This window comes from Mus caroli, chromosome 8 (assembly GCF_900094665.2).
Source record: "Mus caroli chromosome 8, CAROLI_EIJ_v1.1, whole genome shotgun sequence".
In the NCBI taxonomy this organism is placed as follows: domain Eukaryota; kingdom Metazoa; phylum Chordata; class Mammalia; order Rodentia; family Muridae; genus Mus; species Mus caroli.
Window position 1 is genome coordinate 39,423,542 of NC_034577.1, and position 24,281 is coordinate 39,447,822.

General features: G+C 40.3%; 1 protein-coding gene across 17 annotated transcripts in view; it reads left to right on the plus strand.

Annotated features, from left to right (window-relative positions):
* Positions 1-24,281, plus strand: part of Sorbs2 (sorbin and SH3 domain containing 2) — a 200,440-nt gene that overhangs the window by 172,887 nt on the left and 3,272 nt on the right. For 14 of the 17 annotated variants that reach the window (XM_029480975.1, XM_029480969.1, XM_029480976.1 and 11 more), the window contains 6 exons: positions 443-489; positions 3,138-3,252; positions 3,339-3,467; positions 5,178-5,378; positions 19,495-19,544; positions 23,444-23,550. In XM_029480975.1, the coding sequence (XP_029336835.1) occupies positions 443-489; positions 3,138-3,252; positions 3,339-3,467; positions 5,178-5,378; positions 19,495-19,544; positions 23,444-23,550 (649 nt within the window). Of the gene's footprint in view, positions 1-442; positions 490-3,137; positions 3,253-3,338; positions 3,468-5,177; positions 5,379-8,949; positions 9,730-11,122; positions 11,318-19,494; positions 19,545-23,443; positions 23,551-24,281 lie in introns of all 17 variants that reach the window. The other 3 variants (XM_029480977.1, XM_029480982.1, XM_029480970.1) reach the window with 2 other exon arrangements.

Genomic DNA, 24,281 nt, shown 5'->3' on the forward strand with positions numbered 1-24,281 from the left:
TATTTTTTGCTAACCTCTTGATAACTAGGCTACTTCTTGGATAGTCAGTATTTAGTATTTATGATAACTTCCTTTATGTCTTTTGTTTCTTTCCTTATGACTCAGACAGACTAGTGTCAATCCAAAGAAGTTAGAACAGCTAGCCCTCTACAATTGTCTGTTTATAGTTTTCAAAAAGGGCGCACATAGGACAGACGACTTCATGGGCATTTTATTGTATTATGGCATTGACCTACTTTAGTTCTAAAGCGAAGCCTGATGATGAAATCAGCTATGCCCCCATTTAGCTCACTGCTCTGTTGTTTGTTTTGGTTTGGTTTTGGTTTTGGTTTTGGTTTCTTGGTAACTTGCACATATTACTTAAATTACATGTGTTTTATAGCCCTTACGTGAAATCTTACAATTTTTTAAATTGGTGCAAAATGTTTACCTTCCTTTTCAGAAATTGCCTGCAAAAGCTGTCTATGATTTCAAAGCTCAGACATCTAAGTAAGTGGAATAAAAATGCACTATGTTTGAACCTCATTTTCACTATTGTTGTGAGGTGTGTGTGTGAATGAGTGTGTTACAAATAAGACTCAACTCTGAATTCTATAACCCACTCTAATCAGCTAATCAGCTAGCTCCTTTAGAATTACTAACGGACAGGATAATTTATTTTCAAGTTCAGCTGTGAATCGCCACGTCTTAAACCCCATCAGTTACATGAGTGACACACAATGAATGCAGAAGGGCTTCACGGGGAAATGAGAAGAGTATTTTTTCTAGAAATGTTTCTGTCAAGAATTGAGGTTTTATAAAAGGCAATACAGAGTAGTTATCCCTACCTAGCAAGGGGAACTTGAGAGCATTTGTATGTCCAGCTACACCGAGGGCAGGTAGTGGCATGAACAAGAACACCTACGCACAGAGGACCATGCAGAGAAAGCTGCATCTTACAGCACTCAGCGCTTAGAGATTCCTAGGAAAACCCAGTCCTGCCCTGTCTGTGGTGAGTGTTGGTGTTTTCATAGCCCTGTGTTGCTTTCCTGTTTCTTTAGGAACTTCTTCATCCAAAAGACAAGGCAGGTAAATGAAGGAGGTTAATACGAAGCACACAGTAGAGATCTATAGAGGAGAGGACTGTCTCCATCAAAAGTATGCCACCCTCCCCATCGCCAGAAATTCTCCCATGGATTCACCTCAAAGTTCCCATCACAACCTCATAGCACTGCTTAGCTGGGGCCTTGGTGAAGCCTTTGAGAGACAAACTACACCGTAAAAATTATTGTGTTTCCTCTGTAATCCAGACATGCTGTTGATACTTTGTAAGGTGTTGTGAAAAAATTATATAAGGTATATCTATTTTACTTGTACTTTGTGATAAGCCATCAAAGTCTTTCCTGAGTATGTACTATAGCAGACTATATAACAGAGGAAGGGTGTGTGCCTAGGGCTCAAAAGGTGTTCCAGGTACACTAGAAGCTGTACAGGAAGTTAAGAGGGAAAGGGGAAGGCAAGATGAGAAAAGTTAAAATGGAAGGAGTGAGGGTTGATTTGATCAGAACACATTACATTGTATACATGTATAAAATTCTCAAACAATAAGTTGAAAACTAAGTCTAAGCATGAAAAAAATCTACAAGACTCAGAGCCGGTGAGATGGCTCAGGGGGTAGGGGCTCTTGACATCAAGCCTGACAACTTGATCCTTTCTTTCTATATAATGGAATGGAAGAACCAATACCTATGAGATGTCTTCTGCTCTCCATATGTGGTGTTGTGTGGGTACCCACGGGCATGCACACACACCGACACACACAAATAAATGTAAAATAAGTAACAAAAATGTAAACAAGCTTCAAAGAGAAGATGACACACATCACAGAGGACAGGGTCAGGAATACGACTGGACCACTGCATTTAAATTGTCCCATGTGCCAAGCCCCTCACCCTGTTCATGGACCCCATCCTTCTCTGGAGGTCCCTGATGGAGAGTCAGGGAATCTTGCTCTCCCACGTTGCAGTAGGGGAAAGGCCATGGTACTGCCTGCCTGTACCATCCTAATTTTCGCAGGGCGCGCGCGCGCGCGCGCGCGCGCGCGCGTGCGTGCATGTGTGTGTGTGTGTGTGTGTGTGTGTGTGTGTATCTAAACTAATACAATCTGTGTGAGCTTTTGTAAAGTGTATTCACCAGCCACCCATCAAAGCCAAGAAGAAAGTGAGCCGCTCATCCTATGAATAGGTTTGTCTTAGTATAGCTTAATGATCCTCCTCTTGTTCTTTTCTCAGAAGAAATAAAGCTATAAAAAGAACATCTCTCACCTCCAATGTGGTTCTATATTATGTAACTTCCAAGGCTCATAAACCCAACCATCTTTGAAACCTGCAGAAGAAGCCAATTTTAGTCATTTTAAATTAGATGTGAATGCTTTTTGTATGTAATATGAACAACACACACATATATGTGTTTTAAATAAGTATTCATATAAAGTTATTTTTATTATTCAACAAGCTCAACTGTAATAAAAAAAAAGTCTCAATTGTAGATAAGAGAAAGAAGAGATGACTTCTCATTTCACATAGGGTCCACAATAGCCTGCATTTTAAATTACAATAAAAATACAGCAAATTATCAAAATGGGACTCTAGCTCTGGCATGAGAGATGGAGTGTTGAAAACTGGAGAATAAGGCAGCTTCCCTATACTGAATATATCCAGAATTTTAAGTGAATATAGAATTTTAATATATTCAGTAGAAAGAATCTATATTCACATTAGAAGAAAAGTTACTTGCCTATAATTCCCATGTATATTCTAAACTTTTAAGTAGGTGATGTTTAGAAATACCCTCAGTACAGGCCAAATTATTAGCTTATAAACATTAATATGACTATATACTAGCAAGGTGACAATAATCTGTCCCCTCTTTCAAATTGCATATCACTGCAGAATATCATTTACATAGGGTGTGAACTATATACTTGCTCTTCAAAATCATTTCCAAGATCACATTAAGTGACTTGTCGAAACTCATAAGGAAACCCTCATCTAACTGAGCTTAGCAGATGTGTCTCAGGTAAATAAAGAATATGGATCATAACACTAACTGCTATTCATTCAGAAAGAGTCCAGTAACCATGATCATGTCTCCTCCAGGGAGCTGTCATTTAAGAAAGGAGACACTGTCTACATCCTCAGGAAAATTGACCAAAACTGGTATGAGGGGGAACACCACGGCCGAGTGGGCATTTTCCCAATCTCGTACGTAGAGGTATGTCCTTTCTCCTTATCTCCTGGCGGATGCTGTCCCAAAGGTTGTCACGAGTTTACAAAACTAACAGTTATTCTCTTTTACAGAAACTAACACCCCCGGAAAAAGTGCAGCCCGCAAGACCACCACCCCCAGTCCAGCCCGGAGAGATTGGAGAAGCCATAGCCAAGTACAACTTCAATGCAGACACAAATGTGGAACTCTCCCTGCGAAAGGTAACCTAGCTGTGCTCTTTCTTGGTCGGGGTATTTTCGGTGACTGTGCTATTCTGAAGCTGAGCTAGGTTACCTTCTTTTCTAGAACATTCTAGGTCTTCTTTAGCTTCTACAAAAGACTCAAGGCTGTCCAGGGTCACTGTTCCCTCTGTTCCCTGTGACCCTGCCCTGTGAAACTGAGTTCTGAGAGTCTATCTGTGGCTTAGCCTGAGAATTGTGACCCTGAGTCCCCTCCAGTTGGTGCCTCTACTGGATACTAGGAAGCACATCTGTGGAACCCTGAGAGGAGAGCGAATTTTATTTACAAGATTTCAAAATATCTTTATACTCATTACTCATTACTCGACTTTATCTTGGAATTAAGGAATGAATGGTCCTAATGTAATGAAAATATATCCTCTCTAGAAGCCTTTTTGAAGAGCTATTATGCAATCCTGTTTCTTTGATCATTCTTTGCTAAGCCTTGTGATGGACCCACATATCTCCAGCAAGCTATCCAATGCAAGTCATTTGTCTGAAAACAAAAATCAAAAGGAATTCTTTAATTTCCTTTCTTGCACAGGTCAGGATACTAAATGAATTTGCTAAACAATGGCATGTATACATTTGAGGCAACCGGGTCTCCACACAGCACAGAAAATATGGTAGTGTAAATTGGGGTGATCTAGAATATGCCGTGCCTGTGAATAGTTGGTAAAGTGAGGGCGGCTCGGAGATGCAGGAGGCGGTCTAGTTCTCTCCTTCCATCCCTAGTTCTGCATCATCAGCAAGTCTCTCTTACCTTTCTTGTGTACTACTTAACCCAGAAACCCACATAGCACTGCACAGGGTAGCATCTTCTGGATCATACTTTAAGATTGGCCATTGTGTGAGACACCCCAGGAAAGCCTGTCAGCTGCCTGTTCTGGGTACATGAGAAAATCAGTGCAATTTAGGGAGATTCCCTTTTCCTTGATATGTTCTACCTGGTGATGAGGCGGCACATTTAACAAACCGTACAGCACTTTGAGTTAAAGAGAGCCTTTCCTGGAAGGGGCTCCCTTCATAGAAATGTCTACTATTGCAAAAGCCAAAGATGCTACTCAAACGCTTAGTGGGCAGAGTGACACTTAGAAGGGATGCTGGTATCGAACGTCCTGATCAGACCCAGGGGGACATTAGCCCTCTCCATGGCTATGGATATTCTTGGGTGCCACACTCTGTCACCTCTCAGGACATGCAGCGTACGGAAGGAAAACAGCATGCCATCCAACATTATGCCTTCCAGAAGATGGCATCTGTGACCCATTTCAGACAGTTTCTTCCTCCTGCATGTCCTCACAATGATTCTAGTGGAGATTAGATGAGGTTCCTGCCATTGATTGGGCACCTTCCATACTGTTTGCCTTTTGAAATGACTTCCACAAGTTGTTTTACTTTGAACTTGCATAAAACAGACATAAGCCCGTTCCCATCGACCGAGCATCCTTAGGACTCTAACGTCATGAATGGAAGGTTTGCTTGCATCTGTGCTGACAATCTATGCTTTTCTAATAAACACTGCACCCTTGCTCACTTTCTTCCGATCAAGCAAAAACCTGAGGTAGAAAACTGTTCCAAATAGAAAACTACCGCTTTATCAGAAAACAAACACAATTACTTTTTTTTTTTTTTTTTTTTACATCATTGTGGTCTCTACTGACAATGCATTTTTCCCAATGCTCATTCCAGGGCGACAGGATTCTTCTTCTTAAAAGAGTTGACCAAAACTGGTACGAAGGTAAAATCCCAGGGACCAACAGACAAGGCATCTTCCCCGTGTCCTACGTCGAGGTTGTCAAGAGGAACGCAAAGGGTGCCGAGGATTACCCAGACCCTCCCCTGCCCCACAGCTACTCCAGTGACAGAATTTACACCCTAAGCTCCAATAAGGTAAGAAGCCAGTCCCTCCTGCTACCTCCGTACTTGGGATCTCAGAATGTGATCATCAGTAGGCCATTTGGGGGATATCAGACCATCGTACCTACTGTAAAGAAACAAATTCATATGTTCATGTACGTGGCTTGCGGGTTAGAAAATATGTTAACTTTCCTCAAGTAGATGCTGGTGTAAAAACTTAGTGTTCGTTTTTGTTAATTCTGTTTTCAAGTTATAGTCTATAAAGAGAGAGAAAATGTTAGTATCATCACATTTCTTTCTTGGCACATCTCAGTATTTCTGTGTATATAAATTACACACATAGAGATATATACACACATATACAGTATATCTAATCATTATATTTATTAGGTATATAATATTCTACGAAAGTCTTAAGGTATTTTCTTCATAGATAGTCTAAGGTATTATATTTAATTTAGGGCCTATAATTCCATTATTAGTTTAAATATTATAATTAGAGATACTCAGTTTTTTATTATTTGGGGGGCCACAAGTTCCACTATTTCACCTAAGCTGGTAGCTGAAGATGACCGATTATCTTTCTCAATACAATCTAGAAAGGACTTCCCATCCTGAATTGGTCCATTAGACCAAGGCTATCATCCAACTTCCCTTATCCCCCAAATTTTTCCTTCACTTTTCTGTTGAATTATAAGATACCTTATGGATGTAGGTAGGGTTTTCTTTCTCCTTTACAATTATTTTAAAATATAAACATGTAAAGCACCCGTGAAATTATTTCCAAAACATTGTCAAACGCCTCCCAGCAATGAAAGTTATGTATCCGGTTGTAGGTTATGTTAATTGTTGAGCTCCGGGCAAGGATAACAGACCATTAACACTGTGAAAATGTGAAGTCAAGGTTAGTTTCAGACAGTTTCCCCAGGAGCCTAACCCATCCTACTTAAGTAAATAACCTATAAACCTATCTCAATTGAGATGTTGTCCTTTAAAAGGTCTAAGGTTTGGCATTTTATTAATTCTAATGACTAGGTTTTAGTCATGGGTAATTACCATAAATTCTCTTCCCCTGAATAACTGAGCAGTTTGCGCCAGTTTGATTATGGAGTTTCCAGCATTTTACATTTAGAGATTGATATCCCTCCTTCAGTAGGTTCTTTTGATAATAGAAAAAGAATCTTCATCCATTCATATGTGTTTTACCTACCATCCATCTATCTTAAGAGAACTCTCAGATAACCCTCAAGTGATTGAACTTTTAAATAAATGTATGCAGGAGAGAAAAGCTTGCATCTGTAAATCTTTATTGGCGTTGAAGCACTTCTCTCATATTCTCTAGTTAACGATGGCAAGCTAATATTTTAAATCAGTGTTTTTGTCTGTTTCCTGAATATGTTTTAAATGGCATCCATGACTTGTGTTATAATACTGCATTTTACATAGAAGAATGTACAAATACCAAATTTTAAATTTTAATAGAGGATTGTTCAAGTTTCATGAGTAACCAATTGTCTTGTTCTTACTGGGAAAAAAAAAACCCTATGTCAATAATTTAAAAGAAATTCTAGTTTCATTTCAACTGGCTATCTATCCTATTATGCCATTAGCTTAATGAAGGAAATCCCTGTAGTATTGTGCTGGTCAATTTCAGGAAAAAAGAATATGTATTTTTAAATAGTGAAAGATACAAAATTACAAAAAAGATGGGCCTTCTATTTTCTAATTGGTATTTACAAATAGAGAAATGAATACATTAATAACTTTTGAATCATTCTTTGGCAAATTCAAATCACATAGCTTGATGTATTTCTATTTTGAGAAAGGCTCAAATATGTTATTTCTTATTTTGGTAAAACAGAATCTAATTCTAATCTTTTTTTAATATGAAATAACTTTAACTTTGTACTACATTTTGTGATATGGATACTCCTTAATCAAAATTAACATTTAATATTAGTATCATCAAGTCCGTTTTAAAGTTTTTGCTCTTTTAGCCCTTTAACAGGAATAAAGGTGACATGGGGACAGTAACAGTGAAGTCAGCAGTAGCAGATCGCAGTAGATACTACAGTTGTAATGACCATGGTGAAATTTAGAGATTTCCCACGCACATATTTCTGTCCACACAAGAGAAAAAAATAAAAGTATCCATCTTGAGTTACTATCAATTTCACTCACTCCCAACATCTAATCACTAAGATCAACCCTAACACTTCTGTGTTTGTATCCAGAAGTATAAAGTTGAACTTTAGCCAGTAAGAGAACTAATAGACTATCAGATGAGACTTCACCTTAGGACCAATGCGGCTGTCAACCCATCACAACATGTGTACGGTATGACGTCATTTCAGTGGCTTGGCAGACTTGGGTCCCGTAGGAAGATGCTCACACGGCTGTGTTATACTTGGTGCCATTCGTGACACCCCATGATGAGATTCCATCACACTTCCTTTAAAATGTAAATAAGTTCCACTGGTGCCCCACCCTACTAAAGGACACTTTAAGTCAACTGCTCAGTGGGAAATACTGTGCACTTGGACAGAGGAAAGCTCGAGGCTACCTTTGACTACATGTGTGAAGTATTATCCTAAACAGTCAACCAGAATATGCATCTCCAGAAACCTTTTCTGAAAGACTTTTATTCACAAACCAAAGTCAAGTATCTAGAAAGCACTAACTTAAAGGCCACCTTGCCAGCCTCTTCCACGGCCCTTGGATGCACAGTATGTAAAATTTGCTTTTCCCCCGTACAGTGAGGGAAGAGCAGTGTATACAAGTTACTAGGCAGGCTCTTTACAAGTACTTCTTTTGAATTTGCACCTGTTTTACTTAAAACATCCAAACTATATCAATAATATTAAAATATAAAGCATGATATTTTGACTTCCCAAGACAGCTTTATAAATTAGATTCCTTGGGCTTCCCTAAACTATCACACTTAGCAGATGGCCCTGCACGGGCATCTCCTGTCTGCTTCGGTGTGAGCATTTACTTTGGAGGTGTTTGAGACTTTGAAGCAGTGATTACACAAGATTGGTCTCATTCGGATCCTGGACCTCTATGGTTAAGAACTATATTTCAGCATTTATTCCCTTAAACATATGCTCCTTTTTACTAAGTCTAAAATGCTTTATGCCTCATAAATGGGGCAACTGTGAAAACTCAGGAGTGGGGAGGCAAAACGGTCAATCAAATCAGAGAATAAAACAAAGCTGAGTTATTCACTATCCCCAGCTATACTTGCAGTATAGACAAGAGTCCACATCGTCTCAGGGAAGTGGATTAATAGCAAGCCTTTTAGGGTTTCATTGCCTGCCCTCCTGATGCCTGTGAAGCTCTCTCTAGCTTCCCTTTTGATGCTGGTATCTTCCAGAACTAAGAGTGTTTGGTTGCTCGCAGAAAGGTTTAGAGTTAGCCTAAATGATTTTATGCATTTAAGTTTCGAATAACTTCTCCCCATCTAGAAATCTTCCAACTGTCTTCCATCTATGTCTGTGCTACAGCCTAAAATTATATTCATCACTGTACCTCTCTCATGGCATTTTCATGTGTTGTTATCTTCTTTGTTTGTTTTACTTCATAACTCCTGATCATTTGTAAGTTGGCTTCCAGTGACCATGCCTGTCTTCCCATGAACAATGCTATGCCTGGCCCAGAGGAAAGAGCCATCCAGGGAACTGCCCAAGGGTGGCTATCTCTGACAGACTGGTGTCCACCAGCGAACCCATTGGCTCCAACACCGTCATCTTTCCTCGACAACTTCTTGATTGAATTAGAGAAGTTTAGTGCTTTAACCTTACCATCTGACCAGGCCAAACCAAACATTCTAAACCAAGTCATCCCTGAAATTAAGGAGGAGCCCTCTCCTCTCCCTCTCTCACTGCCTCCAGCCTCTGTACCAGTCAAATCACCTTGCTGTCTGTCACCTTCTCCCCACTCAAGTACCACTTCAACCGAGGCCCAGACAACCAACACAGAGTCTCTTCAGGATCACACAAAGGATACTCAAAGCAAATTGGTAGATTTGAATAAAAAGAGAAGAGGTTTTGCAGACCCTACCAAGATCCTTGAAGCCCTAGGTGATAAATTTGTGGCCTCTGCATGCACCAATGTGGGTGCCTTGCCTGTAACTCTTCCTGTCATTGGAGAGGAAGATGAGGACAGCTCTGAGGGGCTTGCATACCAAAAATGGCTTCCAGGATCTCAAGAACAAGATGCCACGTGGTATGACCCCAGCAGTACAGAGGTGACACCACAACTGCACATCAAGGAGGAAGAAGAGGAGGAGGAGGACCCAGACTGCTTAACATATTCACTAGGCATTCCCTCACATCCTAGGAGCCCCAAGGAAGACATCAATGCAGCCAAAACCAGTAATGAGGTATCTAATGTTGCCTAGATACTGGGGACTAATCAGTAATGCAATTATTCAGAAGTGTTAATAATATTACTAAATACCTACTTCTGACACTGCCTTAGTAGGTTTCTTTATGAGGAGTATAACTATTGGAAATTCCGGGGTGGAAGGATATGCAAGTATGATATAGTTTATTAAAATGATAGGAATACCCCACTCTCCCATTACCCCTTTCTCACTATAAATCCAACTTTTATATACTTAAGTTTATTGCCTTTCTAATATCCTAATGTTATTAATGATAGCTAATCATTAGCTCATAGTCTCAGACACTGTTCTCAGAACCCAAACATCTTTAGGAAACATGGTTATCCTTGCATTAGAGATGCAGAAGCAGATAGGTAGACAGGCTTGTCTAATTCCAGGATGAACCAAGAATGCCCCTTGACGTGAAGGCAGTCTGCAGAACAGAACGACAAAGTAAAGAAAGTAAAATGTCAAAAATTAAATAGTTCTCCCATCCCTGTTTGACTCTTCTGGGAGAGTTGTTCTCCCAGCTGCTTGTAGTCTGGGTCCTGCATCTTTTTCCTACAAAGGACCTTGACCAGTAGTTTCCATCAATGTAGGAAGGGAAGGACCTGAACCACAAGTCCATGAATTTCTCTCTTTAAAAATAAACTTTATCATCTAAATCCAATACCAAGTATGATTATCTATAAATTATGAAAGTATTAAATCAAAAAGTTTGTAGCACATTAAGTAATTGTGATATTACACAGATCATTTTCTTCCATGATTCCTCTGTCTCTAAATAACTAGGCATGACTGTAGAAAAGAAACCCAAAGCTTAGTGGCACAGAAAAAAATTCACTGTAATAAGCCAAGCATGCAACTAAATATCTTACTTAAACATCAGATTTTTCCCTTCAATATTACCATCTTGAAGGTGTGATTAGACCTTCATTAGGATAGGTTTTGTTTACAGGCTGTGCTATCTGCTTGTTTCAGACAGGATCTTAGGCATGGCGTCTATCCTTCTAAGGTTAGCAAGCATCTCTGTGCTCCAAAAAGTTCCAACTTCCCTAGCTATGTGACTGTTTACCTTATGTTCGCCTACCTTGCAAGCAAGTTATATGTCATTGCAGAGTTTTAGGTACCTTACTGCCTTCATGTTGAGGGGGAAAATGCCCTCACAGACAGACTAGTAGAACCCAACCACCTACATTCCCCAAATCCTTTCCATTGAGATTTTGAAATCAAAATTTAAAGCGCTGTTCTACAGTCAGTGCTTTCAAAGCAAAAATACATAAAAATTACTTTTCCCGAGATATTTTACAACTTTTAAGTTATTAGATATGAAAGGCCCCTTCATCTGGACATGAGCATAATCACATCTTGTCTTTCCTCAACATTGAAGCCACCTTCATTTGCTTCGGGAGATCGAGCTGCTACGCCTGTCCCCAGCTGTCTGTTCCCTTCCCCTCCAACTCCTCCTCCTCTGGCCTCTGTCTCTGACCTGGTCTGTGAGCTTTTTCAGCCGACCCAGTCCCCCTCACCTCCTCTCCTCCCCAAATACCCTTATCAACAGGAGACACAGTCACCCAAATCAAAGGTAATTGCATCTTGAGTGTGGTCCAACTTACTGCATGTCTCTCCGTGATGTTCAGGACGGGTGTGCATTTGGATTTCCTGCCGCCTTACAACATCTAAAAAGTTATGGAAATTGTGACTGCTAACTTTTAACATCATCAGCATGGCCTCCATCCAACAATTTAAAGAGTCAAATCTGCATAGCAACCGTACCCATATTGAGAAGAGAAACAAACTAAAACTTACCTCATAACCCAAGGTAACCAATAGATTGTGTTTTAACACAATTATTGGAGCTATCACATTCAAAGGCGTAAGTTTAGTGCCTGCCAGCTTGAGTTGTTCCTCAGTAGACACGATGCCTTCCACAGTGCCTAAGATCAGAGTGGTCCTTGGAATTACCTGTCTAGACCCCCACTCTTTCAAAGGATACACCAAGGATGATCTTTGGTGTTGACTACGGAGCATCCATCTCTGATACTTGAAGTCCAGCAGCCCAGTTGGCACTTAAGTCTTTCCCTAGGATTACTACTTTTTTGTACATTAACGATTGCTCTTGGAAAGCAATAATGATAGCTCAAGATGAAAACAGAAAACAATATTAACAATCCAACATGAAGCCTCTATATCACAGAAAATATTTGATTCTAGACTGAGCCTGACCCCAAAACCTTTTTCTTCACAGACTTCAAATAAAAATTCATCCTCAAATTTCATCTTTTGAATGTGAAACAAAGATCTCTCTAGATCTCTGTAGATCACGAAGGAGCTAAGGCTGTAACACAACCATGTTTCCATAGCAGGGATCACCCACCACAAATCCCCATCACCATTAGACAACATACCTGTCTACATATGAAAAGAGATCTTGGGAAGAAAGAGTAGCCTACTCTAAGGACCAATTTTTCTCCACTCTTAGAGGCTTCATCTGAGCTAGCAAATGATAATTTAGAACTTCTAAGAACTACAACGCTTAGATCACTCAAGGCTAAGAAGTACCTTTTAGCATGCTCTCTGTGGTTTGATCTCCAGAGTGAACATTTTACTCTTTGCTTCCTTTAACATTCATTAGCTTGGACGCTTAGTCAGTATGTGAGAAAGTGCCTCTTGATCAACAGCTCTCAACCACCCTAATACTGCGACCCTTTAATACAGTTCTTCATGTTGTGGTGCCCTCCAATCATAAAATTATCTTCCTTGCTACTTCATAACTGCAATTTTGCTACTGTTATGAATCTTAATATAGATAACTTTTGGAGATAGAAGGTTGTCCAGGGGATTGTGACCTACAAGTTGAGAACCACCATCCTAGTCACTTACTTCTCTGACTTAGATGTTGAATTCATCATTATAGTAATAAGGGAAAAGCTAAAATGTAAAATGTTTTATCTCTACCACGAGCGCCAAAAGTATTTCTCATAATCTTTTGGGATCAATGTATCAAAAATAATAAGGGAGAGTGAAGTATTCACAATAACTATATTTGAAAATACTGTTTTAATAAGTATATGAAATTACTAATTTCAGGAAAACAAACTTTTGTCTCTTGTATTTTACTTCATGTTTGGGAACAAATGCTGAACATTAATTCTCCATTGAGTTTCCTAAACCATGTAAAGTCTATTTTATACTCATAAGAAGAAGAATAAACTCATAAGAAGAAAACTGAACACGTTTGTGTTTGTAAATATAAAAAAAATATTCAGTCCCAGATCTCATGTTAATTACAAAGAAAGAAAGCACTGACACAAAAGAAAAATAATATTCTAATAGTCATAGAACAGTGTAGTTAGATATACAGTTCATTATACTAACATTTTTGTTAACCTATATCAACCATTCTTTAACTCACATGAATGAAGGAGAGAAAGAAAGAGGGGGGGGAAGAAGAAAGGGAGAGGGAGAGAGGGGGGAGGGAGAAGGAGAGGGGGACAACATCATGGTAGTTCCACAGACATCAGACCTGGACAATCTCAGAACTTCCTGTTTCTTCTTTCAGAAAATGTCACATGAACACACACAGCAAGGAACAAGGAAGCTTAGGAACAGTGGTCTACCCTCAGTGACCATGTGCTTGAGTAGAGACCAAACCAGGACTGGATAGTGGAGAGCATCCAATATCCTCTTCCCCATAAACGAGCATCCAATATCCTCTTCCCCATAAACGAGCATCCAATATCCTCTTCCATAAGCAAGCATCCAATATCCTCTTCTAGAACATGCATGACAAGAATGTATCATCCCAAGAGACTAGAGGCCATAACCTGTCATGGTCATGAAATTTAGCCTAACCTAGAGCTACAACCTTTAACTTAAACGTTAGTCTTACTGATGTTCTCTTAATTCTAGTCAAATTCCAGATCCTGCATTTCCAGCTGCCTGCCACAGAAAGGAAAAAACAAAGCAAATTCATGTCAAGACTTGCTTGTTCACTGCCATAGTGAGGGCCTTTCTTTGAAAGAATGCCAAAAGAAGGCGTGGTCAGGCCATAGTCGATATTTGATTATATTTTTCTACCTTTCACTCTACCCACACCTCCCTACAAAAATGTCATTTTCTTCTTAGGAGCATTGCTAGAACATTTATCTCTAAAACTACTAAAGCTTTTTATAAAGTTTGGTAGGCATTAAGCCGAATTTTCTCTTTTCTCACCTTGTTTATTACTGCCCACCATTTGGTTAAAAGCAAAGAAACCTGGCAGGCTAAAGAGTGCTTTGTGCAGTTGTGAAGCCTTCTCCTAGGAAGGAGGTAATACTCTTAGCCACACAAATTACATTTCTCCTGCCAGCTTCGCTTTCCAAACTGTCTTCACTGTGCGTACCCCCTACTGTAGAAGCTGCTGATCCTGGAAGGGTGAAAGCCGTACAGAGCAGACAGCAAAGCTGCCAGCCACCTGTTCACCCTCCCCTGTTCAGCTAATATTTAAGCATGGCATGCTGTGTGTGTGCAGAAAACTGGAAATCAAGAAGGTTCCTCCCCAAGGCCACAGAATGAAGATGAGAACTAACCCACTTCTTATGGCTTTTCTAGGCTGACTTAAAAGGCAAGACATCTGTCCTGGGTAAGCCACCTCGGAGCCCAGTGATGTCTAAGAGGTTGTGCGGCTCTCCTGTCAGCGGTTCCCACAGGGTAGGGTCGGACATCCCCTACCTGCTGCAGTCATCCTGGCCACCCTGGCTCTTCCTTAGGTGACTTTGCTGTGATCAGGCAGTAAGGCGAGGCTGAGGAGTCCCTGGAAATCAAGTGACCAGTGGTTGAGGAGCTAGGAAGTCAGATCTGAATGGGCCGCACACTGCCTTGTTGTATGTGTAAAGTTTCCCAAATCCAAAAGGGCGTGCCTCAAACACTAAACTACTCAAACAAGAGCACAGCGTGCCTTGTTTTCTACATCTGTTTTCCTTCCATAATCAATTGCTGGTTTCCAGTCACTATTTTTAGTACAGAGAACTAAACTATGGCCAGTCATATGCCAAGCTCACCTGCTCGCGGTGATGCTAACTCTTAGTGCCTTTTGGTTTCTATGGATTTATTTTAAGCTGTCAGCCATTTCAAAGTATTCCGTTGCTCAGGAGACACACGCCACGTTCTCACCACGTTGCTCCCTGTGACACTGCTCTCTGGGCATCTGGGCGTCCCAATCCCCTTCTATCTTTGAGGTCGGTTGCCTCTCCTTCAACTATGCAGTTTTGTAACATCTGCAGAACTTGGACAGAGTCTAAATGGCACCCTGAGTTCTGGGGAATGAAGCCAAGGAATGTGGGGTTTTTCATCTATGCAGACTCCAGGGTTCCTTTCACCGTATCTAAGTTAATGGGCCCTGATTTAGCTTTGGCTGGCCTGCCGCACAGCTCTGTATTTCAAGGTCTTGGAGCTTAAGTTTTAGTGTTCCCATTCTATTTCATAAGTACAAGTCGTGTTTCACACGTGAGGCTGAGTCAGCTGTGCTTCCATTGCTGAAGCAGACGCGTATTGCCATAGAGGAGAAGGGGGCGTCAGCTTGTAGAGATTAAGTCTCTACTGAACAGCCTTCCAGAGCTAACACAAATACTTACAGGAGGGGATAAGAGAGAGAACAGACAGAGACAGACAGACAGACAGGGAGTAACTTAATTTTATAAAACTTAATGGAACTCATTCATAATTTCCCATGGGTTAGTAAGATGCTATGCTTTGAGTCGCCCTGAGGTTTTTTTCCTTGCCTATATTTCCATTTTATAAGTTTGTGTATTACTTAAATGTCTGAGGGCCAGAAGATTCTCCTTTATTTTAATTTGTGTTTCACGTTCCTAATCTAAGAGAGAAAAGAGGCCGGTAAGTGGTTTTTGTTAGTTAGCTGAGTCACAGCCCTCTATTTCTGGCTGACAAACGCTACAGCTAGCATTTGCTGAGACGGAAGGACTTGGGAACCCAAGAGCTTGCAGAGACCTTGTCCACAATGGTTTTTAAAGTAGCATCACATACCTTTTAGAGAATCATCTAACCTACAGCTGATCCTCCTGGGGTGGCTTGAGGGAGGCATAAGTAAATACTTGGCTTTCAAACTTCTAGCTGCAATAGTGCATGTTGTCTGCTAATCCCAAATTATAGGGTAAACCTCAAAGAAGCTTCATAATTTTTTATAACTGATCATATATATATATATTGGTTTTTCGAGACAGGGTTTCTCTGTGTAGCCTTGGCTGTCCTGGAACTCACAATGTAGACCTCGCTGGCCTCGAACTCAGAAATCTGCCTGCCTCTGCCAACCAAGTGCTGGGATTAAAGACGTGCGCCACCACGCCTGGCTTTCATCCTTTATATTAATCTTAATTACTGATCCTGGCTTTGCACAGTACCATGTGTTTAAAACCTGCCTCTTTTGTCTCCATTTCTATATCATTTTTAAAAAAGGAAAACTCAAAGGATGTAATATGTACTTATGAAAATCTCTGGATGAAACCATTGCTTTCATATAGTTCATCCCCATGGTAATGTTGAGGAGGGAAGACAGACATTAAATATTTAGGGCTCTGTGAGGCATCATTGGGCTTTCAAATCTTTGTTGAACTGGAAAACCTTATGAAGAGAATATAACCATAGCTAAATTCTTGCTTAAAATGTCTCACATGGTAATGACAACCTCTTAACTTGAAAGCTGCTTTCTTAAGCTCACAGTTTGCATAAGCCTCTCCAAATATTATAAGTTCATATTGCTCTATAAAGACCTCAGCACGCTGAGATGCTATGCATGATAGAAATGCCTGAGCAGTTAAAATAGAACTCAACCTTAAACAGTGCAGGCTAACAAGTCATTTCTTCTCAAGAATTGAGACTGAAGAAAAGGAAGAGTGTGGCCAGCAAAACAGATCGTTATTACTTCGAATTATCTTGTAGGCTTCAGAACATCCTTTCAAAAAAGTCAATCTAGGCCCAAGGGATTTAATCCCTGTTAACAAAAGGCGCAAACAACTTTAACATGTTACTACCACTGACCACCACTAGGAGGCGATGGGGTGCACAAACAGTAGCAAAGATGGTATTTGGAAGCCCTTTGCTTGAATAACCCACAAGAAACGCAAAACACAGATGCTGAGTTTAACCAAATCAGTCCATCTAGTCCATCATAATACGTCATTCAACAGAGAGCCAATCAAAATCGTCCTTCCATCTCTTTTTGTCATTTAATGAAGGGCAAAATGTCTTTAGATGTACGTCTGTGTAACTAACACCCACAGTGAAGTTGACTATTACCTCTGCAGTTTTCACATGACTAAGATATATAATAATTAACTGATTTTCTGACTATACAACATGTAAGATTAAGGAGAGGAATCTGTACATAGCAAAAGAAAACTATGAGGTGAGTTATCTATTCCTTTATGGGCGCCACAGGGGGAAGAGGCTTTTTATCTTGTTTGTCTCCCTGATTTTAGGCTGAGGCATCTAAGCTGCATGACCAAGGTCGATAGCAGGCAGTGCCCTACACAGAAACAAATGTGCATCCATAAGTGACTGTCAACACTACAATCCCTCTTCCCGCCAAGGACCCGTAAACTATATTAACTCTAGTGCCGGAATGGAACAAGTTTCCTTAGAAACAGATCAGTAATTATCCATTCATCTGAGGAAGATTCCTATCCAAGAAACTCTTTGAAATGTCACACAAGTCACAATTGAATGAGCTAACGCAAACCCTTCATAATACAAGGTAGTATCGTGTGATAGCCTGGGACTGTTAATGCCATGGGGAAGACTGATGATTCCGGAAGGAAGAGGAGGGCAAGGTTTGGGGATGTGAGGCAAGGGAAAGACATACCTTGAAAGTTGATTAAAAGACAGGAAATTGCTGGCACACACCCAGGAATTACGTGAGCCCCACACATAGAGCCCAGCTTTCCTAACTGTCAAAGAGACAGTGTATTTAAATAATTTAGGAGGCTGGAGGATCAAAGGTTCTGAGCAAGTAAAAGTCTAATGATAATACTAAATACCGGACTATCACCTACAAATCTCCTTCACTAACAGGTTGATACAGTTGTTAACTTCAAAAGGAATTAGAAAAGAACTAGAAGTGTAATGTGTACATTATGGGTGACTTACACTCGTTTCTTCATGTATTAGATTAATTAATGATTTCTTAAATTAAAAGTCTCAAAAATGTCTAGAGGAAGGTCCCTCTTATGTAGCCCTGTAGGCCAGCCTTGAACTCACTGAGATCCGCCTCCAGAGTGCTGAGATTAAAGGCATGCACCACCATACACAGCTTAGTCTTCATTATCCTTGAAAATAATATAATTTATGCATTCAATATTTTATATTTAATAATATCATTTGTAAATTTAAATACTGCTTTATAGGAGTAAAGCATCTATGGGGCTGGGAATTCCTATCCATTCTTCAGTTTTAAATTTATGTATTCCATCATAGATATTGAAAAAAATTACAGGAATACTGTTTTAAAATGTTCCCAATTAATAGGCTTACAGCAGTGAACACACTTAATTTGCACTAAGTTAATGATGTGGATTAGGAAATGACAGTTGAATTTCAAAAGGGGTCTCTTCACAGTCTCATACTAACTACAACCCCAGGGCTCTCTGTCCACCCTTGGACCAGAGGTGTCTATGGACAGTGTCTGTCAGGGTAAATCTGTCTAGTTGATGATGATCAATAGTAATGATGTGTATCCAAGCACTGGTCCTGGTATCTGAAGATGTGGCCCTAGTGACTAATTGCATTATTATTAGCTTCTAGGCTCTGCGTTTGTTCTCTTAGCAGGTAGCTGTCATTTAGCAGAACAATATTTGAAATGTGAATGGGTCATATGTATCTCTTTCCCTGAAACATAGCATATGTATGGTTGATGTAAAATACACTGAGCTTCCATATTCAACAAACATGTTCAATTGCATTCTCTGAAGTATTTGTGTGGCTATACAGGATGCTAAGGCTCGTCATTTCCAATATTATAAGTATCTATTACAGATACTGGTCTTGATGCTTAGTTTTAAAAGAAAGGAAACTCTTTTGAGAGTTCAGTGCACTGGGGATTCCTACCAATATTTCTCTTCGAAGGTAAAGCATTATATGTTACCTGGATCTTGTCCGTTTGCGTTCTTCTTAAAGTTCTCTGTGTTCCCTTTGGAAAACTGCATGTGCTTCCCTGACCCGGCCCTCACATGGTTGCGAGCGGAGAGTTTAAATTCACATCCAGCATGGGATGTCTGGCTCTTGACTTTTTCATCTGTACCGTACGTGGTAATGTCTTCCGTGAAGGGAAAGGCTGGGAGCGAGTGTGGTTCTGGCTGGGCGTGGCTTCCCTCTGCTTGTCTGAGAAAGCGCTGGAGAGTGAGGTTGAGTGGTGTCCAGCCTCCCCTCCCCGCTCCTGTGGTTTTTGTTCTTGCTCTTGCCATATTCCTGACCTTGGAAAAATCAATGAGACTAAACGTCAACTTTCCCCCAAGGCTTGAGGAGGAGACCAGATTGTGCTCAAAAGTCTGAACCTCGGGTATTTTGATTTTAAGCACCCTTCAAAATACTTGAATTACTAAGCATACAGAAACCCTTTATTTGGTGGACTTTTTTCTTTTCTTCCTCTTGGTTTTTTACAACAGGAAATATTAAATGTCAAGAAAAAAAAAGTACCATGCTATTCCCCAAATTGTCTTTTTAATGATACCAGTTCAAACATTGATGACATTGAAAATCATTTCGTTTCAGCCACAGCGTCCTGGGTTCTCTCATGAAAACATTCAAGGTGGGGGAGAACCGTAAGTATTCTTCTTATCTTTTAAATGAAAGGCTAATCTCGAGCCACAAGGTGGGCAATATGGGTACCACATAGATACAGAGGACAGTAGGACTTTGTAAGTGATGGGGATCAAATAGCAAACATGGGGTCTCCAGTACAAGAGATCACATTGTTCTGCTTTGTCAATGAGATCAGACGCTAAGGTTTAAGGGAAAACAGAAGGGCTGGTGGGATAACTCAATGGTTAAGAGAACTGGCAGCTCTTTCAAAGGACCTAGGCTCCATTCCCAGCATCCACAAGGTGGCTCATAACCATCTGTAACTCCAGTTCCAGAGGATCCAATACCCTCTCCTAGCTTCCATGGGTACCAGGCACTCAAGTGGTACAAATACAAGCATGTGAGCAAAACAAGTATACACATACAATTAAAATATAAACAAGTAACAGAAGAAAACAGAAGATGATTTATACACGGAGGAAATCATACAATGTTCTCCTGACTCCTACACATTTATAAATCTGCCTTTTCCTTGGCTGGCTGTGTAATCCGTAACCACAACTTTGTTTTGCCTTTGAACACTTCAAAAGTATACTTAAGGTATAATTCCAAAATTATAACATGTGCTTTAAAATGCCTTTTGAAAAAAAATAGCAGTATTAAAGCACTCACTACTGTTCAAATGCATGACCCAATCTCCATGCACAGCAAGAATGTGCCTTTTCAAAAGTTCCCCCCAAATCTCCTCTCCTCTCTGACACACACATTAAACAAGCCTGCAAGTACCAGCCATTGCCTCTAAGACTTTCATTTGTCTTTCTATGGCCCAGTTTACAGTAGCGACTCTGATAAATAGAGACAAAAGGGCACTTTGCTTCCTATGGACCCCTGCCTGTGCTGAGTGAGGCGGCCACCTCCAGAAGCCACACCACGGTCCTCAGCCTTGCCCCGCACACCTCAGCACTCTGCCCAAGCTCTGCTCACTAGTAAAAAACCATGCTGACCAAAGATGACTTTTTGTGGGCAGGCCCTGGTACAGAACTGGTGTTTTCTGCACCAAAAGTCTTGGTTCTTCATGGTTGAAAAGGTGCCCTTTGGACCTCACCGCTATTTTCTGAAAGTGCCTCTCCCCCAGTCTGGCTGGAAAATTGTTCTTCTGAAGTCCCTACCACAACCAGACTAGGTAAAAAGCAAGGGTCGCTGAAAAACTTCACTTAACTGCAAAACTTTAAGAACACTTCTCAATAATGGTTCTGTTGTTCTTTTAAGTGTGCCAACAATGAGAGGATTGAGTCACAACACTACACCCCATTTGTAACATTCTTGTTACAAAGTAGCTGTTTAGGGTGACCGCATTTTGCTAGCATGCTCTATTAAACAGCTCTCCAGATGTATGAAAGTTGTGCTCTGTTGAACTTTGTTGTGTAGTATGCAGCTGTGGCCATGTGGCTGTTCTAAAATCACAGAGCCAACAGGTAGAGAAAAATACACTTTAAAGACTTGCTTTCTCTGTTATTCTTTATCAAATTTATGTTCCATTGCAGCCTTAATCAGAAGGATTATGAAATGTTAGCTAATTGCATATCTTTTTAAAACATATGTCTTTTCTGAAGCAAAAGTAGAAACCTAAGCCATGTTGTTATGGTCCAGTTTTATTGTCCAGGGACAATAAAAGGTTGGGGTTATAGAGAAATTGACAAATTTATTTTTGAGGCAGTCTTGACCCAAACCCTGCTCCCACCTCCATCTTACCATCTTTCAAAGCAGTACTGTTGTTATTTTAATTGGGCTGCATTTCCTATGTGCAGCACTGATTTTGAAAACCAGCAGAGGTAGAAGAATTTCCAGGAAGGTTTGTTTATGTTTCCATAAAAACTTGTGAGTGTATGTGTGTGTGTGTGTATGTATGTATGTGTGTGATCTAATTAAACCACTATGGTAAATAAATTCTGACAAGCATATTTGGCTTTCATCATATAAAAATGAGCTGGGAATCCATGCCAAGGATGGTTTGTTAGTTCTGGGGACCTCGAGAATTCTCAGGCAGCTGCAGTTTGTAGCCTTAAATAGGCCTGTAAGTGGTTGGAACTCAGCCTCAGTAAGACTAGAGAGTAAGAAACTGAAGGAGAGAGAATCGCTTTCTCAAAGTGACTATGGAATATATACCAGCCAGGGACAATGACCATGTCACACCTCAAATTTGAGATTGGACAAGGGACCTTGCTGACAGCCCCCTTCCCTGTGAACATCCCAAATTACATCATTCTATCACCTGACCAGCCTCAGATGAACACGTGAATAACACAATGATTTTCCTCTTCTCTCTTTTCTGGGCCCCAGGCCGGCATCCTAGTGAGGTGGCTCCGCCCAGTCTTACTTGCCACCTCTTCTAGGGTCTGGCTTTGTTTCTCGCCTTAACCACAGGCTGAAGCCTCTCCCAACAAAAGACCTCAGCAGATTCCAAATGGCTCAAAGTATGTAAATGACTGAAATTGCCCACTAGAAGAGAACATTATTAAGAAGGGAAGAAATCTCTAATGTGGGAACTTGGATACCAGGCTCCAGAAAGGCTAAGCTCTTTCCTAGAACTCCCTGGAGCCAACTTTATCTGCATCCCATCATCAGGAGACACTCAAGAGTGTAGTGAGGAGCCAGTGAGGCTGTTGCACATTTATAGCACAGAGTTTGAATTCCAGTACTAGGTCAGCGTTATTCTACAAAATATGATTTTCTTTCCAGCTCAATAAAGTCATTAGAAGTAAAGCCTTCTTATTCCAAAAGAATTCACTCTTGTCTACTTTTTAATGGTGGCCTAAAATAAATCCATAGTGCCCCAGGGTGTTGTTATTTTCTTGCATTAGCACACTTGTGTGACAGTTATAAAAAGCAATGGAAACAAATTTACCAGTCCTTTTAATTTTCCAGTTATAGCTGTGATAGATAAGTTACATCATAAAATTTCCCCTCCAACAGCATATCAAATTCTTCCCAACTTTCTTAGCCTCTGTAATATCAGTCTTTGCTTTCCAAGGTTCTAGTCCATGCTAACACTCACCAAGTTTAACAGTCCTAGATGTGGATGTCAAAGAGATTCACTGTCACCATCTGTCTCTTAAAGAGTTCAGACAAGAAAAACAAAATGGCAGCACTCTCTCGGTAATTCTCTCTCACACACACAATTAATTCAAAGGGGACTTTTTAACTCAAGCACAGTTTTTCTTCTACCCGGACACAGTTTTAAAAGTCTATAATCTACCAGCTGGCTGGGTCAGGGATGACCATGAATGAAGCCTCATCTATGACTGGAGGTCAAAGGTGAATTGCATCACGTCTTCAAATCTCAAATCCTTATTCAGATTATAATACTAGTACTGCTTTGAAGGATTTCCTGTGATAAACATAGCCTTCCTTTTATAATAACTTCTACCTCATTATTTACAAAATGCATGTTTGAAATTCTATACAATTCGATATAGAATCATTTGAGAATTCAATTTCTATGCCTCCATTGTTTGTTTATGGTTATAGCTGGATAAATCTGCAATCTCTCTTGTTGGCATAGCTGCAAGCTGCATAAAACAAATACAATTAAATGTATATTCTATATTGTTAAGTAGCATCTGAATGATAGACATTCTATGTCTAGACAATTTAAAAGAGCAAGTCTGGCATATGAATGACAAAATGCTTTTGCCTGATTCATGAATATTATAACTTTCCCCCGAATTTCATTGTAAGTTTTGAAATGTTATGAAAATGGGAGGGTTGGGGGTTTGATTCTCATGAGCATCTGAACACTTCCATTGACTTTACATGTTTAGCAAAGATTTGAACAATCTTAACACAGCATGTTGTGCTAACTTCTCCAGTTTCACAAAGATGTGAAGTAAATTAAACGTGCGCATTTGTCCTGTTTAAGGTTTCAGGCTCTGTATAACTATACTCCTAGGAATGAAGATGAGCTGGAACTCAGAGAAAGTGATGTCATTGATGTCATGGAAAAGTGTGATGACGGATGGTTTGTGGGTACGTGCCTGTTTATTCTTGGATACATTTAGCTCTTTTTATCACCTATGTGAGTTTGCTCAAGTGCGTGGTTCGCTTTGATAATCGATCTCTCTGTGAATTCATGCTGTGTTATATACTCCTGCAGCCCTGCATTTTAATAGAGTATAGCATTTATTGCTTCTGTTATATGTGATTTTTCTGCTAGTCTTGATTCAACCAAACTAAGAAAATTTCCTTAAATAGCAAGCAATGGCTGTGATGTCACAATAGCAGTAACAAAAAGTTCCTTGTAATGTTCAACAGTGTTCAATGGAAGTCAGTCAACAGGGGAGATGCCAATTGATGGGGAGCAAGATGAAAGGAAACCTGACCCATTTGCTGGTTCTGATGTAGCAGTCCTAAGTCTAGGGATTGTCCGTCCATCCCTGCTTCCATTAGTAGAAGGGAAAACTCCCTTCCTTGCCACTTCAAAGGCAAGCCAATAGTAGTTACCACCTTAAAGACTGAAAACTCAGCCAAGAGCAAGCTTAACATTCCCCACTGCTCAACTGTTCCGGGGTCCCCAGCACCAAGGGATGGGGAAGGAACAAGGCAGATGATGAAGAGGCGACATGAGGTCTTCTGTGAAAATATTTGTAGACAAAAGTGTACGCCCAGACACAAAGGAAAGAAGTGAAGAGGAAAGGATTAAGGGGGGCTGGAGAGATGCTCAGTGGGAACGACAACCTGGGCCCCATTCTCAGCACTCG